Raw genomic sequence first — 26,065 nt, 5'->3', positions numbered from 1 at the left:
ATGGTCAGCCCCAGCGTGCCGAGTGGGAGCTATTCAGTTACCCAAATACATCTTAGGCGTCTGTTTAACAGGGATGGGGATCGTGCAGGGTCAGGCTTTGAACTGAGCTGAGGAAAGAGAGACTTTAGGCATCCCCTGACTTCTAGAGCAATAAAAGCTCTTTAGAACAGCTTTGAACCGTCTATTTCATCATTAAAGAGCTCCAGGTCTCGGGCCTCCAGGGAGACAGACATTAAAAGATAATTACAGCCCAGAGAGATGTGTGCTTGGGCGGGGTCAGCATCAGTAGGCTCCTAATTGGGCTTCCGGGCTCCAGTCCCTCCCACTTCCACCCACTGCACGCTCTGCTGCCAGAGCGAGCATCTACAAATGCAAATCTGACCTTGAATTTCACCCGCCTAAGACCCTCCAGTGACCTACGGACACTGCCACAGCCCTTCCCAGGCCCCTGGTGTTAGAGCTCCTTGACCTTTCCAGCCTTGGCAGCCCCCAAATGTGTTCCCAGTTGGCCAACCTGCCCTGTTCTCACTCTCTTCTTGCCTCAGAAAATGCACTCTTTCAGAATGCATTTCTTTTTCTTTTAGAATGCATTTGCTCTTCTCTTTGCAGAACCTGGCCAGCTATTGTGCATTCCTCAGGTCTCATCTTTGATGCCACTGCCTCCAGGACGTCCTCCTTGATTGCCCCCGCCAACTGGGCTGGCTTTGGCATCCCTTTCCCAGTCTGTGTCTATTAGCCCAACTCTGGTTCTCAAAGTCAGGGGCCCACCTCACTATCTGTTCATCAATTGTCAGATATTTTTTGAGTCCCTGCTTTGTGCCAGGCACTGAGATTCATGGGTGAACAAAATAGAAAAAGACCCCTGCCTTCATGGTGCTCACCAGCTCACGGCATCACCTTGTCTGAATAAACAGTACAGTGTACTGTGCGTGCTCAGAAGGGAGGCTCAGTGGTCCAGTAGGCTGCATGGAGGAGGAGTGTCTGAGGGTAAGGCTTTGAAGGATGAATAGGAGTTTTCCAGGCAAAATGACTGGAGATGTTTCTGCTTGCCCGCCTGCCCAGAGGCTATCCTGGTGACTGGGCTGCTCTCTTCCCAGGGTCTACACTCTGCTTTCATATTAGTTCCTCTTCTCTTTCAGAATGCATGAACTGCACCCGGCTTAGTGACATGAGTGAGCGACTGACCACACTGGAGGCCAAGGTCAGTTGGGCTGGGGAGTCTGGGCCTGGGGAGCTGCCTGGGGAGCTGGGGTGGTGGGGAGAGGCGTCGGGCAATCACTGGGTGTGGCTGTGGAATTCCCAGCCCCAGGTTTCCCAGCAGGCTTGGACAGCCGGTCCCAGGTACTGCGTACTGTTCAGGACTTGGTGACTCTGCGTGGCCTTCTTGGGCTTGGAGGTCCCAGGCAGCAGGCTGGTTGTGGGCAGGGCAGAATGGTGCTGAGCTCCCGGGACCTGGGGGCTGGGAGATTGGACACCCAGAGGACAGTGGAAAGAGGAGGGAGTCTCTGTCCCTCCAGGGCCACTCTTCCCACCTCCAGAATGGGGCTGGGCACAGAGGAACCAATGGGAAAAGACTCCGTGGAGGAGGAACTGCTGGGAAGTGACCAGCTTTCAGCCCAGTCTATGGGAAGAGGACTCCCTCAGTGGAGTCAGCCCAGAGGCTGAGGAATCCATAAAGGCCAAGTAATTTACCTGGCAGTGACCCTAGGCAGCACTGGGCAGGGAGAGAGGCAGGGAAGGGTATGCCCAGTACATGTGTGTTCATGGGCAGGTGACCTGTGGGAGCACCTGGGGCTCCATCTCACACTCCCTCTGGGAGGCGGTGGTTTTGAGCACACTTCAGGGCCCGCCCACCTTAGGGCAATGAAGCCAGACATCTCTCCTGCCCCTCACTGGGTTAACACTTCCCCGAGGATACTTCCTGTCTCAGTCAGCTTGTGCAAGCTCCTGTGGCTGGAGAAAGCCCTTGGCAGAGTTGCAGGTGGCCACAGGCCGAAGCCAAAGCCAGGTGGGGCTGAGGGGTGCGCATGGGGCGTCAACAGCGTCTGCCCTGATGGGGACAAGCCCCGTTCTCACCCAGAGGGCTTGGTAAGCAGGCTCTGGTGTTTAGCCACAGGGGCTCGGCCTTGGGGAGGACAGGTCTGGAGGGATGAGGCAGCCTCCAAATACCTACAAAGCCTCTTGGGACAGCAGGATCTGCTATATTTCCTGGCCCCCCAGGGGAGAGCCAGCACCAGGAGGCTGGAATCAGCTGAGCCAGAGGCAGAGCTCTCTCTGGAGCAGAACTGTGGCGACCGGAGCACGTGGCATTGCCCAGAGAGAGTGTGTGTGAGCAGGGCCACGTGGCAGGGAGGCGGGGTGAGGACCAGGGACCTGAGAGTGTGGGGCTGGAGCCCCAGGCAGCAAGAACCCCTAGAAGACAGCAGGGCCAGGGTCAGCCGTGCCTCCACCCAGGAGAGCACACACACACACACACACACACACACCATACATGTGCACACACATGCACACACATAGACACCAGGGCACACACATCAGTGCGCATGTGGAGACACACATACATATATACGCATGCAGACACACACATTTGCACATGTGCACACAGACCCACGCATACACACAAAAACAGGGACACACATATGTAATACCCATGGTCACATGCACAGATACTCAGGCATACGTGCACACACAGCATGCATGCACATGGGCACACATACATATACACACACATGCACACACATGACACAGATGTGCACACATTAACACACACAGCCCTTGACAACTCCACATTACCCTTGGCCCTGACTTCTGCCCTGGGGGTTGCAGGTGAGCATGGCTTGGAGTCAGACATGTGTGGAACCGCCCTCCGCCAGCTGGGTGACTCTCTCAGAGCACCTCCGCCCCTCATCTGTAGAATGGATGAAAGCGTCAGCCCGGCAGGGCTGTTGAGAGTCTGCAGGGAGATGGCAGTGGGAACTGGCTTTGGAAATGGTCTAGTGCTGACCAGGAGTCAGGGATTAGTGCTGTCACCTACGTCAGCCACGTTACTGTTCCCGCCTTACAGATACAGACACAGGTGTGCAGGAGACATCTGTGCAAAGCAATGACGGGGGGCCCCGAGGCATGCATTCGCGGCCTCCCTTGTCCTCCAGCCCTTCCGTAGGTGGGCAGGGTCTCCCAGCAGCCCAGGCCTGGGATGAGAGAGACCCGTCTGCTCTCCTTGGAGTCTTAACTCTCGGGGGACAGGAGTGGAGGGTTCCAGGGAGCAACTGTTTCCACATGGGCTGAGCTGGGCCGGGACCTCTAGAACGGGTGCAGGGGAAAATGCTGAGGGGTGAGCTTCTGGCATCTGAGATTTTAGAAAAGGCGGGGTCCCCGAGCCATGTCCAACCTGGTGGACATTTTCCTAGTCCCGGAAGCCTCTGTGTGGTTTGGCGCAGAGCAGCGGCCCTGCCCTCAGCCGGGTATTGTGGGTGTTAAAAGTTGCAGCTCTAGGGGAGGGTGGGCGTTTGGCCAGCTGTCCCCCACCCACCTGGCCCATGCCCTCCCATCATGAGCAATTCCTCCCTGTGGCCTTCCCGGCCCTGACACCCTCTCCACCGAGGGCCCCAGCTCCATGGCCTCCAGCAGCAGGCCCGGGGCAGGGCTTGCCCTGTGAGGCTGAGTGAGAGGGCTGTGTCCTCTCTGTGCACCTCGAGGGCTGGAGGGAGGGACAGCAGTGCATGGCAGGAGCCCAGGCCAGGATTCCCACCCTTCCTCCACTCCACCTTGGCCAGTCCTTCCCTCTGGATCTCAGTCAGATGGCCTGGAAAATGGAAATTGGAGTCGCTTCATTTTGAGGCTGGTCCAGAGTGGGGAAGCACAGGCAGCTCTCGAGTGGGGAGCTGGGGGAGATAGCTTGGGCCTGGGGTGTGCAGAAACAGAGGAACTTTGCAGCCCTCCTCCTTTTGACAGTTGTCTGCATTTCTAGGTAGGGGCTGGGAGACTCCTCTCTTAGCTCCTGCATCTTGTCTGGAGCACTTTCTGGCCGCCCACCTGCCCACTCCATGCCCATCTGTGTTGAGAGGTCCTCTTGGAGGTTTTTTGTGTTTTGTTTTGTTTTGTTTTCAGACAAGGTCTCGCACTATCACCCAGGCTGGGGTGCAGTGGCGTGATCTCAGCTCACTACAACCTCCGCCTCCTGGGCCAGGTTCAAGTGATTCTCCCGCCTCAGCCTCCTGAGTAGTGGGGATTACAGGTGTGCCCCACCACATCCAGCTAATTTTTGTATTTTTAGTAGAGATGGGGTTTCACTATGTTGGCCAGGCTGGTCTCAAACTCCTGACCTCAAGCGATCTGCCTGCCTTGGCCTCCCAGTGTCCAGTGTCGGGATTACAGGCGTGAACCACTGTGCCCAGTCCCATAGGGAGCTTTGATGGCCCAGATCAGAGGGCCCCGAGAGGCAGCGGCCTGGAGAGGGGAAGGGAACACCAGCTGGGCTAGTTGCTAAGACAGCCCAGCGGCACTAGAGGCTGTGCCAAGGTCAGGTGAGTCTGCAGGAGCCAAGACACAGAGCTGTGTTTTCAGCTCAGATCAGAGACTAGGGGTCAGCCAGGGCAGAGGCTGGGATGCCAGCAGAGTGAAGGCAGAGCCAGGACAGAAGCCAGGCAGTCAGATCCCAGACAGGGAAGCAGAAATCAGATGGCTTGCATAAAACAGCAGCAACCCAGAGCCTGGACACTTCGGCTTCTGCTCCCTTAGACAAGAGGTCTGCTTTGGTATGTCAGGAAGGAGGCAAATGAGAGAAACCTGGCCAATGGTAGCTTATTCCATAAGGACATTTATTGTTTATTTGACAAGAAGTCCAGGAGTAGAAGTGGTCTCAGGATTGGTTTGGTGTCCAAGGAAGCCAGGCTGTTCGCTGACTTCTTAGTGAGTTGGCTTTTGTCTGCATTGGTTGATGCCTCATGATTACAAAGTGGCTGCTGCAGCTCCAGGCATCACATCCTCACCTTGTATGTAAAGGCAGGAGGTGGAGGGTGAGGTGAAGCTTCCAAACAGACTCCTTATGTTCCATGAGCCTGTACTGGGTGAAGTGACCACCTCCTAGTTGCAAGGGAGCTGGGAAACTGAGTACCTGGCTAAGCAGAAAGGGATTGCTCGGCCCGGTTCAGGTCAGTCCTGATTCCTTTCCTGGGCCACATGCACAGAGGCACAAGAGGGAGTTCTGGAGCAAGGGAAGAAGGGGCAGTGGGGGCCAGGCAACCTGCAGAGTCCACTCCATCTGCTCTCCCACTGGTGCAGACCTAGGAGCTGGTCCAGGATTTCTGCCACCCTCTGTTCCTGGGACGGGCTGGCAGGCAGAAGGCCAGCAGGGCACCAGGGAATATTCCTGCCTGCCCTCCCCTCTCCTGCCCCGGGCTTTACTCTCTGACTTCATGGACCGCAAACAGTACTCAAGAGTCACGGAAGCCTCAGAGTCCCAGCAGTCTCTGGTGTGGAGAGGGCAGTGCCCCGGCCAGTCTGCCAGGCTGCAATGACATCATCAGGGCCACTGCCCCCAAAGGCCATGGCCTGGTGTTTTTGGGCTGGGTCCCCACGCCCACGGCTGCCCGCCTGGGTGAGCTCATGCCTGGGCAGTAATAGGATCAATTTCTCCAGGTCAGCCCCAGCCAAGCCAGGAGGGCTGAGACATTGGCCAGGGCAGATTCCAACCAGGGCCCCTCTGTCCAGGTCTGCAGGCTCTGTGAGCAGGGGTGTCCCGGTGGGAGGTGCCTCATGAAGGAGTGAGCTAGGCCTTTTGTACTGGCTGGCAGGTCACTTCAGGGGAAGCCAGAGCTTTGCCCAGAATGGGGAACGCTAGGGGATGCCTGCAGGAGCCCAAGGTGGGACCCTTCCCCAAATCTTTCCAGGCTCCACCGTGCTCCCTTCTCCTCCGCCCTAGCCTCCCGCCACCAGCCCCGCTTCCTCTCATGGTCCCCTACCTCCACCTCCCAGTCCTTGGGACCGCCCCCTGTTAACTATGGCTATCTGAGGTCCCCCTGGGATACTGCAACCCACCCCACCCCACCCCGACTTACCACTTTCACTCCCAAGCCTGCCCCTCTCCCATGCCCTTGTTCGATTGGGGGCATTTCTGCTATTCCCAGCAGCCAGGCCTGAAACGGGAGACACTCCAGCCTTCACCCCACCTCCTGCCCCCAGCTCCGGGAGCACCAGGGCCTGACGTGTCTGGTGCTGGTCATCCCAGGCCCTTTCCATCACGTGACCTGACAGCCACAGTCTCCTTGCTCCTCCCCAGAGCCCCTAACCTTGGCTGTGGCCCGTCAGCTTCTCCAGGGATGCCAGCGGCTAGGACAGGAATCGGAACCCTTTCCTCCTTCCAGAGATTCAGGAGACTGGGGTCCACCCTTCACTGCTGTGTGATCTGAGCCAGCTGCCCCAGCTCTCTGTGACTCCACGAAGTTCAGCTAGGGTCGAGGCAGAGCTGTTGGGAGGATAAACTGTGGTTTGGTGGATGAGGTACGGCTTGGGACCCCGGCCTCACCGCCCATTTGCTGGGTGATTCCGGGCAAGTCACTTGCAGTCTCTGAGCCTCTGTTTCCATCTCATTTGTGATATCTCCACAGTGACCCTCCCAGTTTCATGGACCCTCCTAAGGACCAGAAAGGGGAGTGGCTGAAAGAATTGGCCCTGGGGGTCAAGGGGCCCTGGGCCAGGCATCCAAGCCATCAGAGGGCTGTGTCCCATAGTAGGGTGGAGGGAGAGCCTGTTCTGCAGCCCACAGCAGGGCCTGAGCCCAGGGGGCCCAGCCAGAATCCTGGTGCAGGGTCAGAGCCCTGAGCAGCCGCTGAGTGCATCCTGGAGATGCACCTGCTGGGGAGGAGCCCAGACCAGGCCACTTTGTCCCCAGGGATCCCATGTCCCCCAGGCCCAGGTGCACTGCAGAACTGGTGAGGGGCTACTCAGGGAGACCATCTGCCTGTGCACCATGGACCCTCAGCTCAGCCCAGCGGGTCCCTCACGTCCCTCAGCCCCAGGGCCCACCCAGGTTCCCAGCAGGGATCTCCACCCACCCTGAGCCGATTTCTGGCACACAGCGCCTCCTGCCGGCCTCTTTGGGGGCAGCAGGGACTCACAGGGCTTCTGAGTTCTGTCTCTCAGGCCTTTAAAGGAAGGAGCAAGTCTCCTGGTCCCAGGCTCTGGGTCTCAGCCACCTTTGACTCCTGCCTCCCTCAAGCGGAGAGAGATGGGGCCGCACTGCAGGCTGGTCCCAAGCAATCATGGCCACTCTCATTTTTCTGGAAAACCTTCTAAAGGTCATGTGCCACAAGGGGCGTATTAATACCCACCCTTCCTTTCTCCTCCCTCCCTTTCTTCCCTTCCTTTTCTCTCTCTCTCTGTGTGTGTGTTTTCTCTCTCTCTCTTTTTTTGTAGATGGGGTCTCGATGTGTTGCCCAGGCTAGAGCGCAGTGGCACAATCATAACTCACTGTAGCCTTGAACTCCTGGGCTCAACCTCCTGAGTAACTGGGACTGCAGGCGTGTGCCACCTCGCCCAGCTAATTTTTTTTATTTTTTGCAGAGACGGCGGTTTCACTGTGTTGTCCAGGCTGTTCTCAAACTCCTGGCCTCAAGTGATCCTCCAGCCTCAACCTCTCAAAGTGCTGGGATTACAGGCATGAGCCACCGCTCCTGGCCAGCACAGGGACTTTGACAGTGTCCGAAAGGCACTGCTTGAACCTGAGGGTCCAGGAAGACTTTCCTAATGTGAGAAGGAGGAGAGGACTGGGATGGAGGGAGCCCCGGCCACGGGTGAGATGCTCCCACTAAGAAGTGTGACGGGGCACACACAGCATGGACAGCTGCAGGTCTCATGGGGTGCACACACGTGTCCCTGCCCTGGCCTGACTGGGACCTGATTCTCTGTCTCCTTTGGCCCAGGTCCTCCTGCTAGAAGCAGCAGAACGGCCCTCGAGCCCCAACAACGACCTGCCGGCTCCCCAGATCACTCCTCCCCCCTGGAACGAGGACTTCTTCCCCGACGCCATCCCTCTCGCTCACCCGGGGCCACGACAGAGAAGGCCCACGGGCCCAGCCGGTGAGTGAAAGCTGCAGAGAGGACAGGCTGGGGCAGCTGAAGGGGCCTCAGGCACGGCATCCCAGGGTCTCCCTAGAGAGGCCACACACTAGGTTCTCTGGATCAGACATGCCACCTGGCATTTTGAAAAATTAAGCTAACAGTTGAAAACTGGGGGATTTCACCTAAAAGCCAGGATTTCTAGTTTATCTTAAAAAGTAGATGATCTGGCCAGGTGCAGTGGCTCTGTAAGGCTGAATCCAGGAGTTGAAGGCTGGGGTCTACCATGAGTGGTCAGGATCTGCACTGTGCCAATTATTAAATATTTTCATATCAGATATGAAAATCTTTCAAATGCAGATATAATTTTTTTTTTTGAAATGGAATCTCTCTCTGTCACCCAGGCTGGAGTGCAGTGTCATGATCTCGGCTCACTGCAACCTCTGCCTCCTGGGCTCAAGTGATTCTCCTGCCTCAGCCTCCCGAATAACTGGGATTACAGGCACGCACCACCAAGCCCGGCTAATTTTTGCATTTTTAGTAGAGATGGGGTTTTCCATGTTGGCCAGGCTGGTCTCGAACTCCTGACCTCAAATGATCTGCCCGCCTTGGCCTCCCAAAGTGCTGGGATTACAGGTGTGAGCCAGCGCACCCAGCCTAATTTCTGTATTTTTTAGTAGAGACAGGGTTTCACCATGTTGGCCAGCTGGCCTTGAACTCCTGACCTCAAGTGATCCACCTGCCTCGGCCTCCAAAGTGTTGGGATTACAGATGTGAGCTAGCGCGCCCAGCCTACAGATACCTTTCATAATCTTCACACAAAGCTTGGAAGCCTTGAGGTTACAGGGGAGACACCTGAGACTCAGAGAAGTTAAGTGACACCCCTGGGGTCACCCAGCAAGCCAGGGGCATTTTGCCTCCATGATTCTCTGCCTTTAGAGCCCTTTGGAGTGGGCGCTCTCCCCTCCCCTCTGTTCTATGTGTCTATTCTGATGCCGGGTTGGGGAGCAGGGGCAGAGCAGGGAGGAGAGATGCATGACAGAGGTGGCCTCCAGTGGCCAGTCCCAAGGCTGGGGAAGGGGACTGAAGGCACTCTTTGAAAGGGACTGAAGGCTGTGGGAGGAGGGCCGAGCTCAGGTCTGCTATGGGAAGGGGAACCTCTCTCACTCTGGTCCCCTGGCCCACCCCTGGAGCTGCTATCCCTAAAGTCTCACACCCAGAGCGTTATCCCATGCCCACATTCTTCAAATCTTTCTTCGGGGATGGAGGATGAGGGGGCTTCCCATCCCACCGGGGACCCAGGCCCCTCAAAAGGGGATGGCTGGCGAGACCTTCCCAACCAGGGAAATGCAGTTTCAAGAATGGCCACCAGGTGGCGCACACACCCTACACATGGTGACATCTGCAGCCAACCTGGATCCCAGAGAGCAGGTGGGGCTCTTCCCAGGCCAGCAGCCCTAGCAGCCCTCAGCCAGGCCCTCCCCACCATACCACAGTCCCATGCAGCTGGGGTGCAAAGGGACCTAAGACTCCGCGCAGGTCCCTTCATCAGATCAGGAAATTTTTTTTTTTTTTTTTATCTGAGACACGGTCTAGCTCTGTATGCCACGCTGGAGTGCGGTGGTGTGATCATAGCTTACTGCAGCTCAGACGTCCTGGGCTCAAGCCATCCTCCCACCTCACCCTCCCCAGTAGCTGGGGCCACAGGCATGCACCATTACGCCCGGCTAACTTTTGCATCTTTTGTAGAGATAGGGTCTCACTAAGTGGCCCAGGCTGGTCTCAAACTCCTTGGGCTCAAGTGATCTTCCTGCCTCAGCCTCCCAAAGTGCTGAGCACACACTTTTGAGCAACCTCTCTGGGCCAGAGGGAGAAAGGACTGTCCCCTCTTGTCCTTGGGGCACCCTTGGGGCTTGGAGACCTGTAGCTGGGAAGATCCGTCCTTCAGGACCTCCTGGGGCCTCCTCGGAGGCCGCGTATTGGGGAGCACTTTGCCACAAGCCCGGTTGTTGACCCTAAGCAGGGAGACAGTAGGGTGTAAGAGAGGGACCTGGAGCTAAGCAACTTCAGCTGCGGCCTGGCTGTGTGACCTTGGGGAAGCGACAACCTTCCTGAGCCTCAGTTTTCCCACACTGAAAATGGGAACGAAAGCAGTTCTTGGAATCACAGATGTTCCTAAGTGCAAAACTAATTTGTGAATTATAATAAACAACAACTCCAAGGTGATGTGAGTGGCTTTGCCTGTTTGGGGAGTTCCAGGCACGCGGGGCTCCTGGGGGAAGGTGGGCCAACAGCCCAGGGAGCCAAGCCTGGAGCCGCTGGAGGCTGGGGGTCCCCCATGTTCTGATGCTCTGTCTCCTTCTCTCCCCAGGGCCCCCAGGGCAGACAGGACCACCAGGGCCTGCAGGCCCCCCTGGGTCCAAAGGTGACCGAGGCCAGATGGGAGAGAAGGGCCCAGCGGGGCCCCCTGGTATGAAAACCCCCCACATATATGTTGTTGTCAACCTGTGGAAGGGGCTGGGCTCTCTCCCCTACCGGAACAGGCGAGGTGTCCCATGCACCCACAGCCCTGATCTTGCTGGGTACAAGAAAAACGGGGTCTTTTTTTTTTTTTTTTTTTTTGAGAGGGAGTCTCATTCTGTCGTCTAGGCTGGAGTACAGTGATGCCATCTCAGCTCATTGCCACCTCTGCCTCCCAGGTTCAAGCAATTCTCCTGCCTCAGCCTCCTGAGTAGCTGGGACTACAGGCGCCCGCCACCACGCCCGGCTAGTTTTGTATTTTCAGTAGAGACAGGATTTCACCATGTTGGTCAGGCTGGTCTCGAACTCCTGACCTCAGGTGATCCACCCGCCTTGGCCTCCCAAAGTGCTGGGATGACAGGCGTGAGCCACCACTGCACTTGGCACTTTTTTTTTTTTTTTTTTTTTGAGACAGAGTCTTGCGCTATGTTGCCCAGACCGGAGTGCAGTGGCACAATCTCGGCTCACTGCCACCTCCACCTCCTGGGTTTAAGCAACTCTCCTGCCTCAACCTACTGAGTAACTAAGATTACAGGAGCCCGCCACAGCTAATTTTTGTGTTTTTAGTAGAGACAGGGTTTCACCATGTTGACCAGGCAGGTCTTGAACTCCTGACCACGGGTGATCTGCTTGCCTCAGCCTCCCAAAGTGCTGGGATGACAGGGGTGAGCCACCACGCCTGGCCAAAACAGGGTCTTCGGGGAGCTTCGGGTACAGGCATGAGCGTCGAGGCTGTCAGGGGCCAGGAGCTGTTCTCAGCCATTTAAACACTTCCAGAGAGCACCCTCTCGCCTCCTCCTGGGTCCTGCGGGGGAAGGACCCCTGGTTCAGCAGGTACAAGGCCAGCCCAGGATGGTGGCTTACACTTGGTGTCCCCGCCACAGGGCTGAGGTCCCTGAGAGGGACCAATCGGCCTCTGGCCACAGCCTTTGCTGATTTCACCGTCCCTGCTCCGCTCACCCTCCCCAGCGGCTCCTAAGTATCCCCTCTGGACTGGGCTGGGAAGGGGAGCCCATTTCAATTACACCCCAGGACACCCCCAAGGAAGACTGTGGATTGGAGGCCACCACTGACTGGCTGTGTGTCCCTGACCAACCCTGTTTCTTTCAGGGCCTCAGTTTCCCCATTTGTAATGTTGCAGCCACCCGCCAGGCTCCAGCCACCACAGTGACTGTTCTTTTCCTCATTGCAGGGCTCCTAGGGCCTCCAGGGCCCCAGGGGCTTCCTGGAGAGATGGGGCGCCCCGGCCCCCCAGGACCACCCGGCCCAGCAGGCAGCCCAGGCCCCTCACCAAACAGCCCCCAGGGCGCCCTCTACTCCCTGCAGCCACCTACAGACAGAGACAGTGAGTGACGTGCTTGGGGGGCTGGGGGAGGGCTGAGCCATGCTGTGTTCTGGCAGGGATCAGCCTTCCTTAAAGGATCCTGGAAAGTGGACCCCTCCACATGCCCATCCTGCTGCACCCAACTGGCTCACTCCTGCAGGCCTTCTCCAGGAAGCCCTCCATGCGGTGTTCAGGGCCTGCCAGAGACGATGGCAGGGAACAGTTTGGGAGCAAGCCTTGGCCCTCGCGCTAAGCATCCCCAGGGGAACCCAGTGCTGGCTCCCAGCCCTGCTCTTGGCCCCAAAGTGGCCTGTCTCTGCCTGTGCTCAGCTCTCTGCCTTTGGGGTCCCGAGCCCCAAAGGTCACTCTGCTGGCTGACTTGGCCCAGATTCCCTACCTGGCTACCCCATCCCACCGAGGTTATCCCTTGTTGCACTTCTTCCTCACCCATCCTCACTGTAGGTCATTCAGCAGGTGTTTAGTGAGCACCTACTATGTGCAAGGCAGATTTAGCCACTGGGGATACAGCAGTGTGCAAAACAAACTCTGGCCCTCAGGGGCACAGGCCAGTCCAAGAGAACTTCTGAACACACAGAAATGTCCACTTCTACCTCGGGAGGTGGGGACAGGGAGGTGCACAGAGTGGACGGGACCAGGACTCTGGGCCCGAGGGACCATGAGGCAGTGGGAGGCCAGGCAGAGGAGTCCGTGAGCCCTGAGAGGAATATCATTTCTGGTTAAGTGTCCTAGCAACTAAGATTTTAATTTTAATTTTTTTTGACATAGGGTCTCGCTCTGTTGCCCAGGCTGGAATGCAGTGGTGCCATCCTAGCTCACTGTAGCTTCTCACCCCCTGGGCTCAAGGGATCCTCCCACCTCAGCCTCCTGAGTAGCCAGAACCACAGGCATGCACCACCACATCTAACTAATTTTTTTTTTTTTTTTGAGTGGAGATGGGGTCTTACGATGTTGCCCAGGCTGGTCTAGAGATGTGGTCTCACTATGTTGGCCAGCCTGGTCTTGAACTCCTGGCCTCAAGTGATCCTCCCTCCTTGGCCTCCTAAAATGCTGGCATTACAGGTATGAACCACTGTGCCCAGCCTGGGGTAGGGTTTTATGAGGAAGGTGATGGCATTGCCCTGGGGCCCTGGGTCTGGTTCGGGATGGCCAGGGTGAATTAGGCAGGGAGCTCATCCTGGAGGGCCATGGGTGATGGGTTGTTAGACCCCACCCCTGCCCCAGGCAGTGTGGTCACTGTGATGGAATCAGACACCCCAGGCACAGCTCAGAGGGGTGGGCATGGAGGGCTTCCTGGAGGAGTGAGCCAGTTGGGTGGGCCTGTGAAGTGGAGCCTGGAAGAAGGTGCCAGCCTGGCGCAGTGGAGAAGTGAACAGGGCAGACGCAGAGTCTGAAGAGCCTGGATATTGTTCTAGAAGGTATTTGTGTTTTATATGAAGCTGACCAACCTGGCTTTCCCTCCTCTTTGTCTGGGCCTCTCCATGCTGCTCTGAGCAGTGGGGGCAACAGTGGGAGCCCCCTGGGCTCCATGTGGCCTAGCTCAGGGCTCAGTGCCCAGGACCAGCCTCCCAGCACTGCCAGGTCTGCCCCGCCAGACCCCTGGCTGCTCCGCTCTTCCCACAGATGGAGACTCAAGGCTGGCCTCTGCCATCGTGGACACAGTGCTGGCGGGCATCCCAGGACCCCGGGGTCCCCCTGGTCTACCAGGTAAGTGAATGGTGGGCTGGCCTGCATTGAGGACTCCATCCCCCCAGGGCTGGGCCTGAACCATGGGGCCTTGAGGGGAGCTAAAGGCCAGCTGGGGGTCCGTGTCTTCCGGACAGTGCTGGGGACTGGGTCTGTCCCACCCACTGTGTGGCAGGAAGTGAAGCCCCTCATTTCCTGGTGGCAATGCCCCGGGGGGACTGGATGCACGAAACCCACATGATTCTGCTGGAATAAGATGCTTGCATGAGGCTGCCCTTGCATGGGCCAGAGAGGGACACACACCAGTGGAGGATGAGGTCAGGACAGAGGTGGCAGGAAGTCCCTACCTTTGAGGCAGAAACCAAGGGCCCTAGGGCTCAAATGGGCCAGTCCTGGCCCTCAGTCCTGGCCTGACCTTCCATCATCCACATTCCTCACTGCGGGAGGAGTGCAGGGCTGACTGCCTTGCCCCTCCCTGCCCGGGAAGGGAGTGATTCATTCATTCATTCATTCATTCGTTTATTCATTCATTCATTCATTTGTTTATTCCTTCATTCATTGGTTTATTCATTCGTTCATTCGTTCATTCATTCATTTGTTCATTCATTCGTTCATTCATGCATGCATTCATTCATTCATTCCTCTGTGCATCTCACAAACATTCATTGAGCATCTGCTACTACATGTGCTGAACAGTGAGCTAGGTTCCCAAGACTCCTGAATAATCAAAACAAACATCATCGTGAAACTCTCATTCTAGTGGAGGACAGAAATATCATCATAAATTGTGACTTTGACAGGATCTGAGGGAGCTACAAGGGAGAAGCTGGGGCGTGGCAGGGAGGCCCTGTCCAAACGTGACATTTCAGCACATGCTCTAGGGAGGAGAGGGAGTGAGCTCAGAGGGTACCTAGGGGCCTTCAGGTGACATGCCAGGTCTCAGGAGAACTGGACAGACTCCTGATATTTGTCCCCTGGAGTGCCTGTCCTCACATGCCCTCTCCAAACCTGGGAGCCAGGCCATGCTGGACAGCCCAACACGGGGCTCCCTGCACCATAGGAGGCATGGGCCCATGCAGGGTCATGAGAGACCAAGGCCTCACTCTTCCTAGCAGGCTTGGAGATTAGTCATGAATCTCCCTCCCTGAGCTGGGCACACACACGAAACCCAGCCTGGCCCTCTGGGTACTCCACAGCCCATGGGGGAGACAGATGTGAAAACCTCAGTGGCCATGGGCAGCGGCTGGTTTACATAAGGGATTTTCCTAGGGGAGCAGTGGAAAGCTGGGAAGGCTTCCTGGAAGAGGTGATGCTCCGTGTCAGACTAGTAAGAAAACCAATAGGAAAGGGTTTGCTTGGAGAGTAGAGGGATAGGGAGGCTCCAAGAGGAAGGACAGCTTTAGCAGAGACGCCAGGAGGGTGTCTGGCTGGGGCAAGGAGGGTGGGAAGGGGCCAGGCTGAGGACTTTGGAGCCCTGAAAGAGACCTAACTGGGCTTGGATTTTTGAAAGCGTGCTCTGGGGGTGCATAGGGAGGATGGATGGTCAGGAGGTTGCTATAGTAACCCTGGCAAGAGGGATGGGTCCCAGGTCCCGAGGGGGGACTGACCTGAGAGACGTACCAGGGGACCAACTGGCTGGGGCATGGGACCGGTCTGGATGGACTTCCTCCCTCGCCTGCCAGGTCTCGGGATTGGGGCTCCCTCGTGGACAAGGCCCTGGGAGGAGGAGGTGTGGGAGCTGTGAGCAGCCAGTGGAGAGGGCCCTGAGCTCTGAGGATGGAGACCTAGTTGACAGGGGCTGTTCCTCCCTCCTCCCCTCCCCCATTCATTCCCAAACCCTCCTTTGCTTCCCATGGAGACAGATCCAGAGCAGGTGCTGGGGCGGGAGGCTGGGGATGCCCCTCTCTGGCCCCAAGTGACCATCTGTGACTCTGTCCACAGGTCCCCCTGGGCCTCAAGGTCCCCCAGGACCCCCGGGAACACCTGGATCCCAGGTAAGGACTTTGCCATTTTAGGTATGATGTGGGGGGCGGTGGGGGAGGGGTGGCCTTGTCTCCCTAGGGGAGAAGCAGCACCTTCTTACCAGCAGCAGGAGTCACTCAGGAAGGAGCCAGTAGACCTGGCTGGTGAGATTTTACTTTATTTTGTTTTATTTATTTTTTAATTTATTTTTGAGGCAGAGTCTCTCTCTGTCATCCAGGCTGGAGTGCAGTGGCACCATCTTGGCTCATGCAACCTCCACCCCCTGGATTCAAGCAATTCTCCTGCCTCAGCCTCCCGAGTAGCTGGGACTACAGGCACCCGCCACCATGCCCAGCTAATTTTTGTAGTTTTAGTAGAGACGGGGTTTCACCATGTTACCTAGGCTGGTCTCAAACTCCCAACCTCAAGTAATCCACCCTCCTCAGCCTCCCAAAGTGCTGAGATTACAGGCGTGAGCCACTGCACCTGGCCAAGATTTTAATTTTATTAGCAGCAGCGACTGTTTGCTGACTATATCCTCCTCCCGTTATGTCAGGGAGGTGTTAGCACCACCCCCATTTCACAGATGAGCTAACTGAGTCCCAGAGAGACCAGCTGCTGCCTGAGGTTGCACAGAGAGTGTAGGCAGAGTTGGGCCAGGTCACAGAATCTCTGCCTCAGCCCCTCACCCTGCCCTGAGAATTGCCTATGGGGAGGCGGCACCCCAAGCCTGACTCAGCCCCAAACCCCAGGCTCGCCCTGCCTCTGCAGCTGTGTCAGAAGTCAGGAAGAGCAGTTGCAAAGGTCCTGAGGCAGGGAAAAGCCTGGCAGGCAGTGAGCAAAGGAGTGTGTGGTGTGGGATGAGGCGCAGTGGGCAGGGCCTTACCTACGGGACCCAGGTGTGGGCTTTTGTTACAGTGGATGGAATTACTGAGTTTCAGGGAGGGTGATTCCATGATCTTATTTACATCTTTAAAAAGCTCCTCTGAGGGGCTAGGTGTGGTGGCTCATGCCTGTAATCTCAGCACTTTGGGAGGCCAAGGTGGGAGGATCGCTTGAACCCAGGAGTTTAAGATCAGCCTGGGCAATATAGCAAGACCCCATCTCTACAAAAAATGAAAAAATTAGCCTGGTGTGCCGGCGTGCGCCTGTAGTCCCAGCTACTTGGGAGGCTGAGATGGGAGGATGGCTTGAGCCCAGGAGTTGGAGGCTGCAGTGAGCTCTGCTGGCACCACTGCCCTCCAGCCTGGGTGACAGAGCAAGACCCTGACTTATTAAAAAAAATTAATTAAATACATAAAAATAGAAAGTAGACTCGGCATGTCTGGCTGATGGAATAAATCTGTGAGAAGGACAGGGAAGGCTCTGGGTTCACTCCCTGGTGTCTGCCAGGAGGAGCTGGGAGGACCAGGGAGGCATTTCCTGAGAAGAGGAGGCTTGGGGGTCGGGGGCACCAGGAGTTCCCTTCGGAGAGAGGGGAAGTGGGCACCTTATGGTCAGCTGGGTGGAGATGTCAGGGGACAGCTGTTCATGGGCCTGGGGCTCCCAGGAGCCATCTAGGCTGACGTCAGCACACGGGGGACCCTGGCCATTGCTGTTAGTATTACTGGTTCTCTCCACACACTGGGCCACCTGCTCCCCTTCTTTGCCTGACAGCTGTACGTGGCATTGGCCCATTTTGCAGGCGAGAAGACTGAGGGCTCAGCGGTCGCTAGTCAAATACCAGCTCCAGGTGGCTCCAGGACTGGAGGCCTTTGAATCTGCCCTTCCCCTGCCTGCCAGGCCATCCTCCTCTCCCTTCCTTTTCTGCAGACTCGGAGCACAGTGGGCGGGGATGGGGATGGCCAGAGGGTACTGGAGACTTGGCCAGGACAGGCAGGCCTCACGTGCTTCCTTTGGTTTTCTGCAGGGCCTGGCTGGAGAGCGAGGCACGGTGGGGCCGTCCGTAAGTGTGGGCTGTGCGGATGGCCACTCCCAGGCAGAGGCTCTGATGCAAGCCCAGAGCGCTGGGTGACTGGGGTTGGTGGGAGGTTTGGCCCTGGGCGGCCCTGCTGGAGCTCAGGCAACAGGGAGTGACTGAGAAATGACTCGAATAACCTCCTGCTGCGGGGTGAGGAGGGGAGCCATCTCCAAAGGGTGGGCTGACAGTCCTGAGTGCTTGCAGCCCTGGGTTAATGCACTCTGTGATCCTGGCCTTTCATTCCTGTGCTGTGTGGCCTGGGGCCATGTGTTAACACGCTGTGTGACCTGGGAAGTCCCTTCTTTTCTCTGAACCTCCCAGAAATAGGCTTAGACAGCCGGCCTCTAATCGACTTTCTTGGAAACAAGAATTTATGAGGCCGGGCGCGGTGGCTCAAGCCTGTAATCCCAGCACTTTGGGAGGCCGAGACGGGCGGATCACAAGGTCAGGAGATCGAGACCATCCTGGCTAACCCGGTGAAACCCCGTCTCTACTAAAAAATACAAAAAACTAGCCGGGCGAGGTGGCGGGCGCCTATAGTCCCAGCTACTCGGGAGGCTGAGGCAGGAGAATGGCGTAAACCCGGGAGGCGGAGCTTGCAGTGAGCGGAGATCCAGCCACTGCACTCCAGCCTGGGTGACAGAGCAAGACTCCGTCTCAAAAAAAAAAAAAAAAAGAATTTATGAGAAGAATTTATGAGTCTCCCAGCCTGGCCAGCATGGTGAAACCCCATCTCTACTAAAAATACAAAAATTAGCTGGGTGTGGTGGTGCACACCTGCAGTCCCAGCTACTCTGAAGACTGAGACAGGAGAATTGTTTGAACCCGGAGGCAGAGGTTGCAGTGAGCTGGGATCGCGCCACTGCACTCCAGCCTGGGCGACAGAGTGAGACTCTATCTCAAAAAAGAAAAAAAAAAAAGAATTTATGAGTCTTGACTTCTGCCTTTAGGGCGAAGGAGTCAGGTGCTTCCTTGATGTCCAAGCCTCACTGCAGGGGTGTGGGGTGGTGGGGAGGTGGAATGGAGTTTTGCTGAACACCTACTATGTGCTGGCCACAGTGGAGGTGCTGTCTTCCCTGACAGTGCATGTAAGCTTCACAGCAACCCCAAGAGACCATGCTTTATTATCCCCGTTTGCCAAAACTGGCCACTAAGGCTCAGAGAGGTTAAGTAACTTGCCCAAAGCCACACAGCGAGGCAGTGGTGGAGCCTGGATTTGAACCGGGGAGTGTCAAGCACCCAAGCCTTGCCTCTTCCTGTGCTTGTCTAGTGACCAAACACAACAGAGGAGACACAGTGATGGCACTTCTAGGTGCCAGGCTCTAATCTAAGCTCATTGTCCCTATTGATTAACTTAATTCTCCTAATAGCAGATGAGATAGATACTATTACTGATCCCACTTTAGAGGTGAGAAAACTGAGGCACCAAGAAGCAGAGTGACCCACTGAAGGTCACACAGTAGTAGCTGGACATTTGGATGTTACTGTGAGCCGGGTGTGGTGGTGGCTCATACCTGTAACCCCAGTGCTTTGGGAGGCCAAGGCAGGAGGATAATTTTGAGGCCAGGAGTTCAAGACCAGCCTGGACAATGTAGTGAGACCCCCCATCTCTACAAAAACATTAAAAAATGAGTTGGGTTGTGGTGGTGCCTGCCTGTAGTCCTAGCTACTCAGGAGACTGAGGTTGGAGGATCACTTGAACCCAGGAGGCAGAGGCTGCAGTGAACCATGATCGCATCGCTGCACTCCAGCCTGGGCAACAGAGCAAGACCCTGTCTCAAAAAATTGGCCGGGCGCCGTGGCTCACGCCTGTAATCCCAGCACTTTGGGAGGCCAAGGCAGGCAGATCACTTGAGGTCAGGAGTTTGAGACAAACCTGGCCAACATGGTGAAACCCCGTCTCTACTAAAAATACAAAAATTAGCCAGGCATGGTGGCACTGTAATCCCAGCTACTCAGGAGGCTGAGGCAGGAGAATCACTTGAACTTGGGAGGTGGAGATTGCAGTGAGCCGAGATCACACCGCTGTACCCCAGCCTGGGTGACAAGGGTAAAACTCCGTCTCAAATAAATAAATAAATAAAATACAGTAAAATACGTGACTTTGAATCTGGTATTACTGGCCTTGTGTTAGAGACAGACAGCAGCCCTTCCAGGCAGGCTACTCGATCCTGGAGGGGCCCAGGCATGAACTTGCTGGCTTCCTAGCCTGAGTCTCTTCTGCCCCAGAAACAGAATGAAGCACCTATAGCCTATCCTGGACCCGTCCCTGCCATGCCAGCTGAGCAGGCTGTGCCCCAGAGCCGTGGCCTCCCCTGTTATGCTCACTCCAGGGCAGGAGTCCCTAGAGTGCCTAGCACCCGTTCCCCAGGCCCTGCCTGCCCAGCCTGCCCCTGACTCCCCGCAGGACCCCAGGGAACTGGAGAGGGTGGAGAGGTGCCCCCACCTCCAGTTCCGGTGTTGACTGTGTGACTTGCTTCTTAGGGTGAACCTGGCGTGAAGGGGGAAGAAGGAGAGAAAGCCGCCGCTGCAGAGGTAACTATGCCTGCCTGCCATGTTCCCTCCCGCCTCCTTGGCTGTGAGCACTGTCACGGGAGGGCAGGTGCCCCACAGATCTGCACTGACCCTCAGCCAGCCCTGAGCTGGGTGCTGGGCCACCGGGAGTATGGGGTCCCCGTCCTGAGAACTTCACAGCCCAGTGGGGAACTTAGCTGAGTACAGCAGTGATTGCAAGAGAGTGAGAAAGTGGCTGGGCGGGGATGCCACAGAGGGGGTGATTGGCCCTTGGGGGGCCTCCCGAGACAGGGAGAGGAGTCACAAACTTGTAGGAAAGACAGTCTCCCTGGAGGAGGAGGCTTCAGGCTGCGGAATCCCTCTCAACGGACTGGGTTCTCCCGTGAATGGCATCTGGGCATGGACATGCCCACAAGGTCAAGGGCGCTGGGGGACTGAAAGGGACAGAGCTGCTGGATGTGGGACAGGATGGATGGAGGAAGAGGGACTTGCAAACTGGGAATCTGAGGAGAGAAGATTGGAGCAAGCAGAGTCTGGGGCCGGGAGTAGGGGGAAGCTGGGGCATGGGCTTGGCTGTGGGGACCTGTGGCTTCTGGGAGGAGAAGGGGAGGCTGAGGCTGGGGTCATGGATGAAGGGGATGAAGGGCTCATTTGAGGTCTAAAGTCAAACTCCTCTCAGCTGGCCCTGAGCTGGGTGCTGGGCCACCAGGTATACAGGGTCCTTGCCCTGAGAAGTTCACAGCGCAGCGGGGGACACAGCTAATGACAGCAGTGATTGCAAGAGAATGAGAAGGTTGTTGCTGCCGGGGGCCGGCAGGGGAGGCCTTGAAAGCTAAAAATGAAAGTGCCGGCCGGGCGCGGTGGCTCAAGCCTGTAATCCCAGCACTTTGGGAGGCCGAGACGGACGGATCACGAGGTCAGGAGATTGAGACCATCCTGGCTAACATGGTGAAACCCCGTCTCTACTAAAAAAATACAAAAAACTAGCCGGGCGAGATGGCGGGCGCCTGTAGTCCCAGCTACTCGGGAGGCTGAGGCAGGAGAATGGCGTAAACCTGGGAGGCGGAGCTTGCAGTGAGCTGAGATCGGGCTGCTGCACTCCAGCCCGGGCCACAGAGCGAGATTCCGTCTCAAAAAAAAAAAAAAAAAATGAAAGTACCTGAGAGGGGTTTCCCCTGGGTGGGTCAAAGCTGGGCGGGCAAAACAGAAGGGCCAGGGTGGGTCTGGGGGAGCTTCAGGAGGTCCTTGCAAGACCAGAGAAAGGGAAGAGGCTGGAATGAAGGCGCTGTGGGGGAGTGCAGGAGGCAGAGCGGCTGAGTCATGAGCCTGATAACACTGGTCACTCACAGCCGTATTCTGAGAGGTGACCGTGACCCCCTCCATTTCATAGCAGCAACCTGCCCTGGCCTGTAATCCCAGCACTTTGGGAGGCTGAGGTAGGAGGATCGCTTGAGCCCATGAGATCAAGAGCAGCCTGGGAAACATAGCGAGACCCAATTTCTTAAGAAATAATAATAATGAGACAGGTATGGTGGCGTGTGCTTGTAGTCCCAGCTACTTGGGAGGCTGAGGCAGGAGGATCACTTGAACCCAGGAGGTTGAGGCTGCAGTGAGCTATAATCGTGCCACTGTACTCCAGCCTGGGTGACAAAGCAAGACCTTGTCTCTAAAAACTAAAAATAAAAAATAAAAATAAAAATAAACATAAAAAATAAAAAACCACCTGTGACTTAGGAACATGAGGCTCAGACCCTTGGTCTCCCCTTCCCTGAGCTGGGGACACGACACTGACATCCCCACCCTGTAATTGGCTCAGCTTGCCATTGCCTTTGGCCCCCTGGTGGGCAGACCTCTCTCCTATAACCCAGTAGGATGCTTTTTGGTTTCCTTTTGTTTCATTTTAAGCTAAATCAATCTGAACGTAAGACGGACCTGTCATGTCACACCAGCAAAAGGCACCCGTTCTGCTGCCAACTCCCAGGGCTGGGCAGGATGGGGGCAATGGCTTTGTCTCCTCATCATCACTTTTCTTTTCAGAGTGGCCTTGACACCTGCCTTCTCGATAAGTCAGCACCCTGTCTTGGCTCATTCAGGTGTCTCTGTCCAGAAGGTCCTCTGCCCGTGTGTAGACCCGGCCCTTGAAATATAGACTCTGCCATTGTGCCAGCGTACCAGCCCGCCCGCCTGCACTTTGAAGTAGTGGCTTTCTCTGCTGTCTTTCTTGCCTGGCGCGGCCACACCTACCCTGCCCCTTGCCTGCTGTTCGGTGGAGAGCTCTCGGTGGGGCATTGAAGGAAGGAAACAAGCAAAGAACCTCCTACCTTCAGGCCCTGGGATAGGTGCTCTGTCCCGGTTAGGGTATTTTCAGGGCATGCCAGGGAAGCTGACAGGCAGCTATGGTGGAAGGAAAAGCTCAGGCTGGAGGCCGACAGGTGTGGATCTGCAGTCTGGATCGGCTGCTTTGCCAGGCTGTGTGGCCATAGGGAGGTTGCCTGCCCTCTCTGTGTTTCAAGTTCTTTGTCTGTGAACAGGTTTGAAGCCCTGCCTGGCACATAGTTGATGATGCTCAGTCTATGCTTGTTTGCAGTGGTGAGGGTGTCAGGTGGGAAGAGTCAGGGGTGGGGGATTTGAGGACACATACACTGTGTCAGGATGGCCCTGAACCCCTCCTCACAGCCGGCCCTGACCCTGGCCATTTCCTCCCCGCCAGGGTGAGGGGGTGCAGCAGCTGAGAGAAGCCCTGAAGATCCTGGCAGAGCGAGTCCTCATCCTGGAGCACATGATTGGGATCCACGGTGAGCAGTGACCAGGACCAGCAGGCTAGGAATCTCCCTTCCCTCCTTCCTCTCCCTCCCTGCTGCCCTCATGGCTACTGCCTCTGGTCTCTGGTCTCCCTCTTTGACCCCTAGTCTGACCCTGTCCCTCCCCTACTCAAAGACCCTCAGTGGCTCCCTGCTGCCCTTGACGGACTTCCACGTGCATCAGCCCAGTTTCCCAGCCCCTCCCTAGTACAGCCATGGTGGCCAGAGCCCTACCAAGCCATGTTGAGGCTCCTCCCACCTCCATGCCTTTGCTCGGGCCATCCCTCTGCCTGGTGAACACTGACTGCCACTTCAGGACCTGCTCAAAGATCTCTGCCTCTGTGAAGCCTTCTCTGAACCCTTCTCTTTGTCCCTATGGTGCTCTGGGGAGCCTTCCATTCCATGCTGGGATGGTGTTTCTGTGACCCTCTGGGAGTCCCTTGTGCAGAACAGTAAATGGTGCTTCTGCAGGGCCTGGAGTACAGGCCCATCAGCATTTTTGGAGAATGAATGGATGAATGAATGGGTGAATGGACAGCTGGGTGGGTGAGTAAGTGAACGAATGGCTGGTTGCCTGGATGAATGTATGAATGGGTGGATGCATAGATAGATGAATGAATGAATGGTTGAATGGACAGGTGGATAGATGGATGAGTGAGTGAATGGGTAGAGGCATGGATAAATAAATGAATAGGTGGATGGATGGATGGACGGATAAGTGGACAGGTATGTGGGTGAATAAGTGAGTGAATGGATGGATGGATGGATGGATGGATGGATAGATGGATAGGTGGATGGGTAAATGAGTGAATGAATGAATAGATGCATAGATAAATGAATGACTGAGTGGATGGATGGATGGATGGATGGATGGATGGATGGATGGATGAATGGACTGATGAGTGGACAGGTGGGTGGGTGGATAAGTGAGTGGATGGATGGATGGATGGATGGATGGGCAGGTAAATGAGTGAATGAATGGATAGATGCATAGATAAATGAATGGCTGAGTGGATGGATGGATGGATGAATGGACTGATGAGTGGACAGGTGGGTGGGTGGATAAGTGAGTGGATGGATGGATGGATGGATGGATGGGCAGGTAAATGAGTGAATGAATGGATAGATGCAAAGATAAATGAATGGCTGAGTGGATGGATGGATGGATGAATGGACTGATGAGTGGACAGGTGGGTGGGTGGGTTGATAAGTGAGTGGATGGATGGATGGATGGATGGATGGGCAGGTAAATGAGTGAATGAATGGATAGATGCAAAGATAAATGAATGACTGAGTGGATGGATGAATGGGTGAATGGATGAACGGATGGATACACAGATGGATGAATAGGTCAATGGACAGGTGGATGGGTGAATGAGTGAATGGATGGATGCATGGATCCATGAATGAATGAATGCATCAGGAGCTGAAAGCCTGCTGCTGCCTTGCTTTTCCACGCCAAACAAGAGCATCTCTCTGCAGCCACGTATCGTGATCAAAGGTGCCCCCAAGTGTTCCTAAGGCTCTACCTCGAGTCCACCCTTCTGCTCTCCTTCTAGATCCCCTGGCCTCCCCGGAGGGAGGTTCTGGCCAGGATGCCGCCCTGAGAGCCAACCTCAAGATGAAGAGGGGTGGCCCCCAACCCGATGGGGTTCTTGCTGCCCTGCTTGGGCCTGACCCTGGACAGAAGAGCGTGGACCAGGCCAGCAGCAGGAAGTGAGAGCCCACTGCTCCAGGACACCCTGTCCTGGCTAGAGACCCAGCCCCAGAGGCCTGAGCCACCGCTGGTTCCTAAAGATGCCCCCAGGGGAACTGGGCTCCAGGCATGGATGATTGTGAGGACCTGGGGGGCTTTGGGGACAGATAATGTCTCCAGGGGAAGGGTCTGGAGGGGTCAACACCCTCATCAGAGCCCTTCTCTGGCCTTGCCCCCCCCCCCCCCCCACTCCCCGCTGGAGACGGGGTCTGGTTGGGCTGGGTGCTGGGAATAAGAATAATCCTAATACCCATCATGTATTGAGTCCCTGCTGTAACTGGCCCTGTCCAGGGAACTTTCCTTACGTTGTCTCATTATTTAACCCTTAGGAGGTAAGCTTATTATCCCCACTTCACAAGGGGACTGACGCTCGGATGGTAGAAATAACCCTCCCTTGGCCACCAGGTCATGGGTGGCAGGGGCGGGATTTGAACCCAGGCCCCTCAGTTCCTGAAGCCATGTTCTCTCGACCCTGCCAGCCTCCCCTCTTCGTGAGAAAACTCAGACAGGGAGGGTGCAGGGCCAGGATGGTTCCTTAAGGCAGGCAGGGTTGCGGGGAGGCTGGGCCAGCTAGTCTGAGGGGATAGGCAGGGTCCTGCAGGGCCTGGGGCTTCCCTTCCTCAACCCCCTTCCCCACTGGCTGGGGAGGGGGCGGCCTGGCCTGCAGCTGCTCTCAGAGGCCAGGGAGATCCTGAATAAGTCACTGCCAGCCACGCAGACTTGAGGACCTTGAGAGAGCAGCATTGGGGGTGCAAGGGCCCCCCAAAACCAGATCGGCATCACCGGCCACTGCCTCCCAGCCTCACTGAGCCCACCCGCCCTCTCTGGGTCCGTCCCATCCCTGAGCCGGAGGAGGCAGCATTTCATGGGCATGTCTGTCAGAGGTGGGACTTTTAGCCTCTACCCCACGAGTTCGTCTCTCAGGGGACTCTGTAGGTTTGCTACTTTTGCATGGCACAGCAAGTCCAATGTCCCCTTTGCAAACTGCAGAGAGGGAAACAGAGTCCCAGGCCTGCTGGGAAGAGATGCTCCTGCCTCCCACCTTCCAGAGTTGGGGAGCCTGGCAGGCTCAACGGCAGGCACCAGGTCCCTAGCAGCCCAGAGCAGCTCTGATTAGAGCCCTCAAGGCCTCTGGGGCCCTGGTCTCTGTGAACAGCTCAGCCCTGGTGCTCCTCTCTTGCTGGGCTGGGACCTGGGACACAGCCACAACAGCAAACTCAGAGAATTGAAGGTGCTGGCGCCACCCTGGGGCACTCTGTCTTCACAGCAGGAGTGACTGTCTCCAGTGCTCTTGGTACTCCTGTTGGGCTGTGGCCTGGTCCCTCTGGGCCCTGGGATCTTCTTCTGGCCCTTGAGGCAGGTCTGGAGAGGCAGTCTGTGTCTTCATGGAGGGGTGGTCAGAGGCGGGCGGGACCACCAGCCTGTAGTGTTATTATTGTATCTGACAATAAAGGTGCTCTCCCCAC

The 26,065-nt window shown here is 56.4% G+C and overlaps 1 protein-coding gene across 1 annotated transcript; it reads left to right on the top strand.

Moving 5' to 3' along the window:
* Window positions 1–26,065, top strand: COL26A1 (collagen type XXVI alpha 1 chain). The gene is made up of 11 exons (XM_030932011.1): window positions 1–22; window positions 1,140–1,201; window positions 7,923–8,079; window positions 10,430–10,528; window positions 11,771–11,923; window positions 13,544–13,627; window positions 15,548–15,600; window positions 17,478–17,513; window positions 20,013–20,063; window positions 22,753–22,837; window positions 24,403–26,065. Exons 1-11 carry the CDS (start codon window positions 1–3, stop codon window positions 24,561–24,563), a joined length of 963 nt encoding a protein of 320 aa, XP_030787871.1. The 3' UTR covers window positions 24,564–26,065.

The sequence above is a fragment of the Rhinopithecus roxellana genome, chromosome 6 (assembly GCF_007565055.1).
Source record: "Rhinopithecus roxellana isolate Shanxi Qingling chromosome 6, ASM756505v1, whole genome shotgun sequence".
Taxonomy (NCBI): Eukaryota; Metazoa; Chordata; class Mammalia; order Primates; family Cercopithecidae; genus Rhinopithecus; species Rhinopithecus roxellana.
This window is presented reverse-complemented; position numbering and strand designations above follow the sequence as displayed.

Coding starts and splice junctions, on each gene's coding strand:
- COL26A1 (XM_030932011.1), top strand. CDS start 1: ATGGTCAGCCCCAGCGTGCCGA. Junction 20,064..22,752: donor AGAAAGCCGCCGCTGCAGAG/GTAACTATGCCT, acceptor CCTCCCCGCCAG/GGTGAGGGGGTGCAGCAGCT. Junction 22,838..24,402: donor GCACATGATTGGGATCCACG/GTGAGCAGTGAC, acceptor CTCTCCTTCTAG/ATCCCCTGGCCTCCCCGGAG.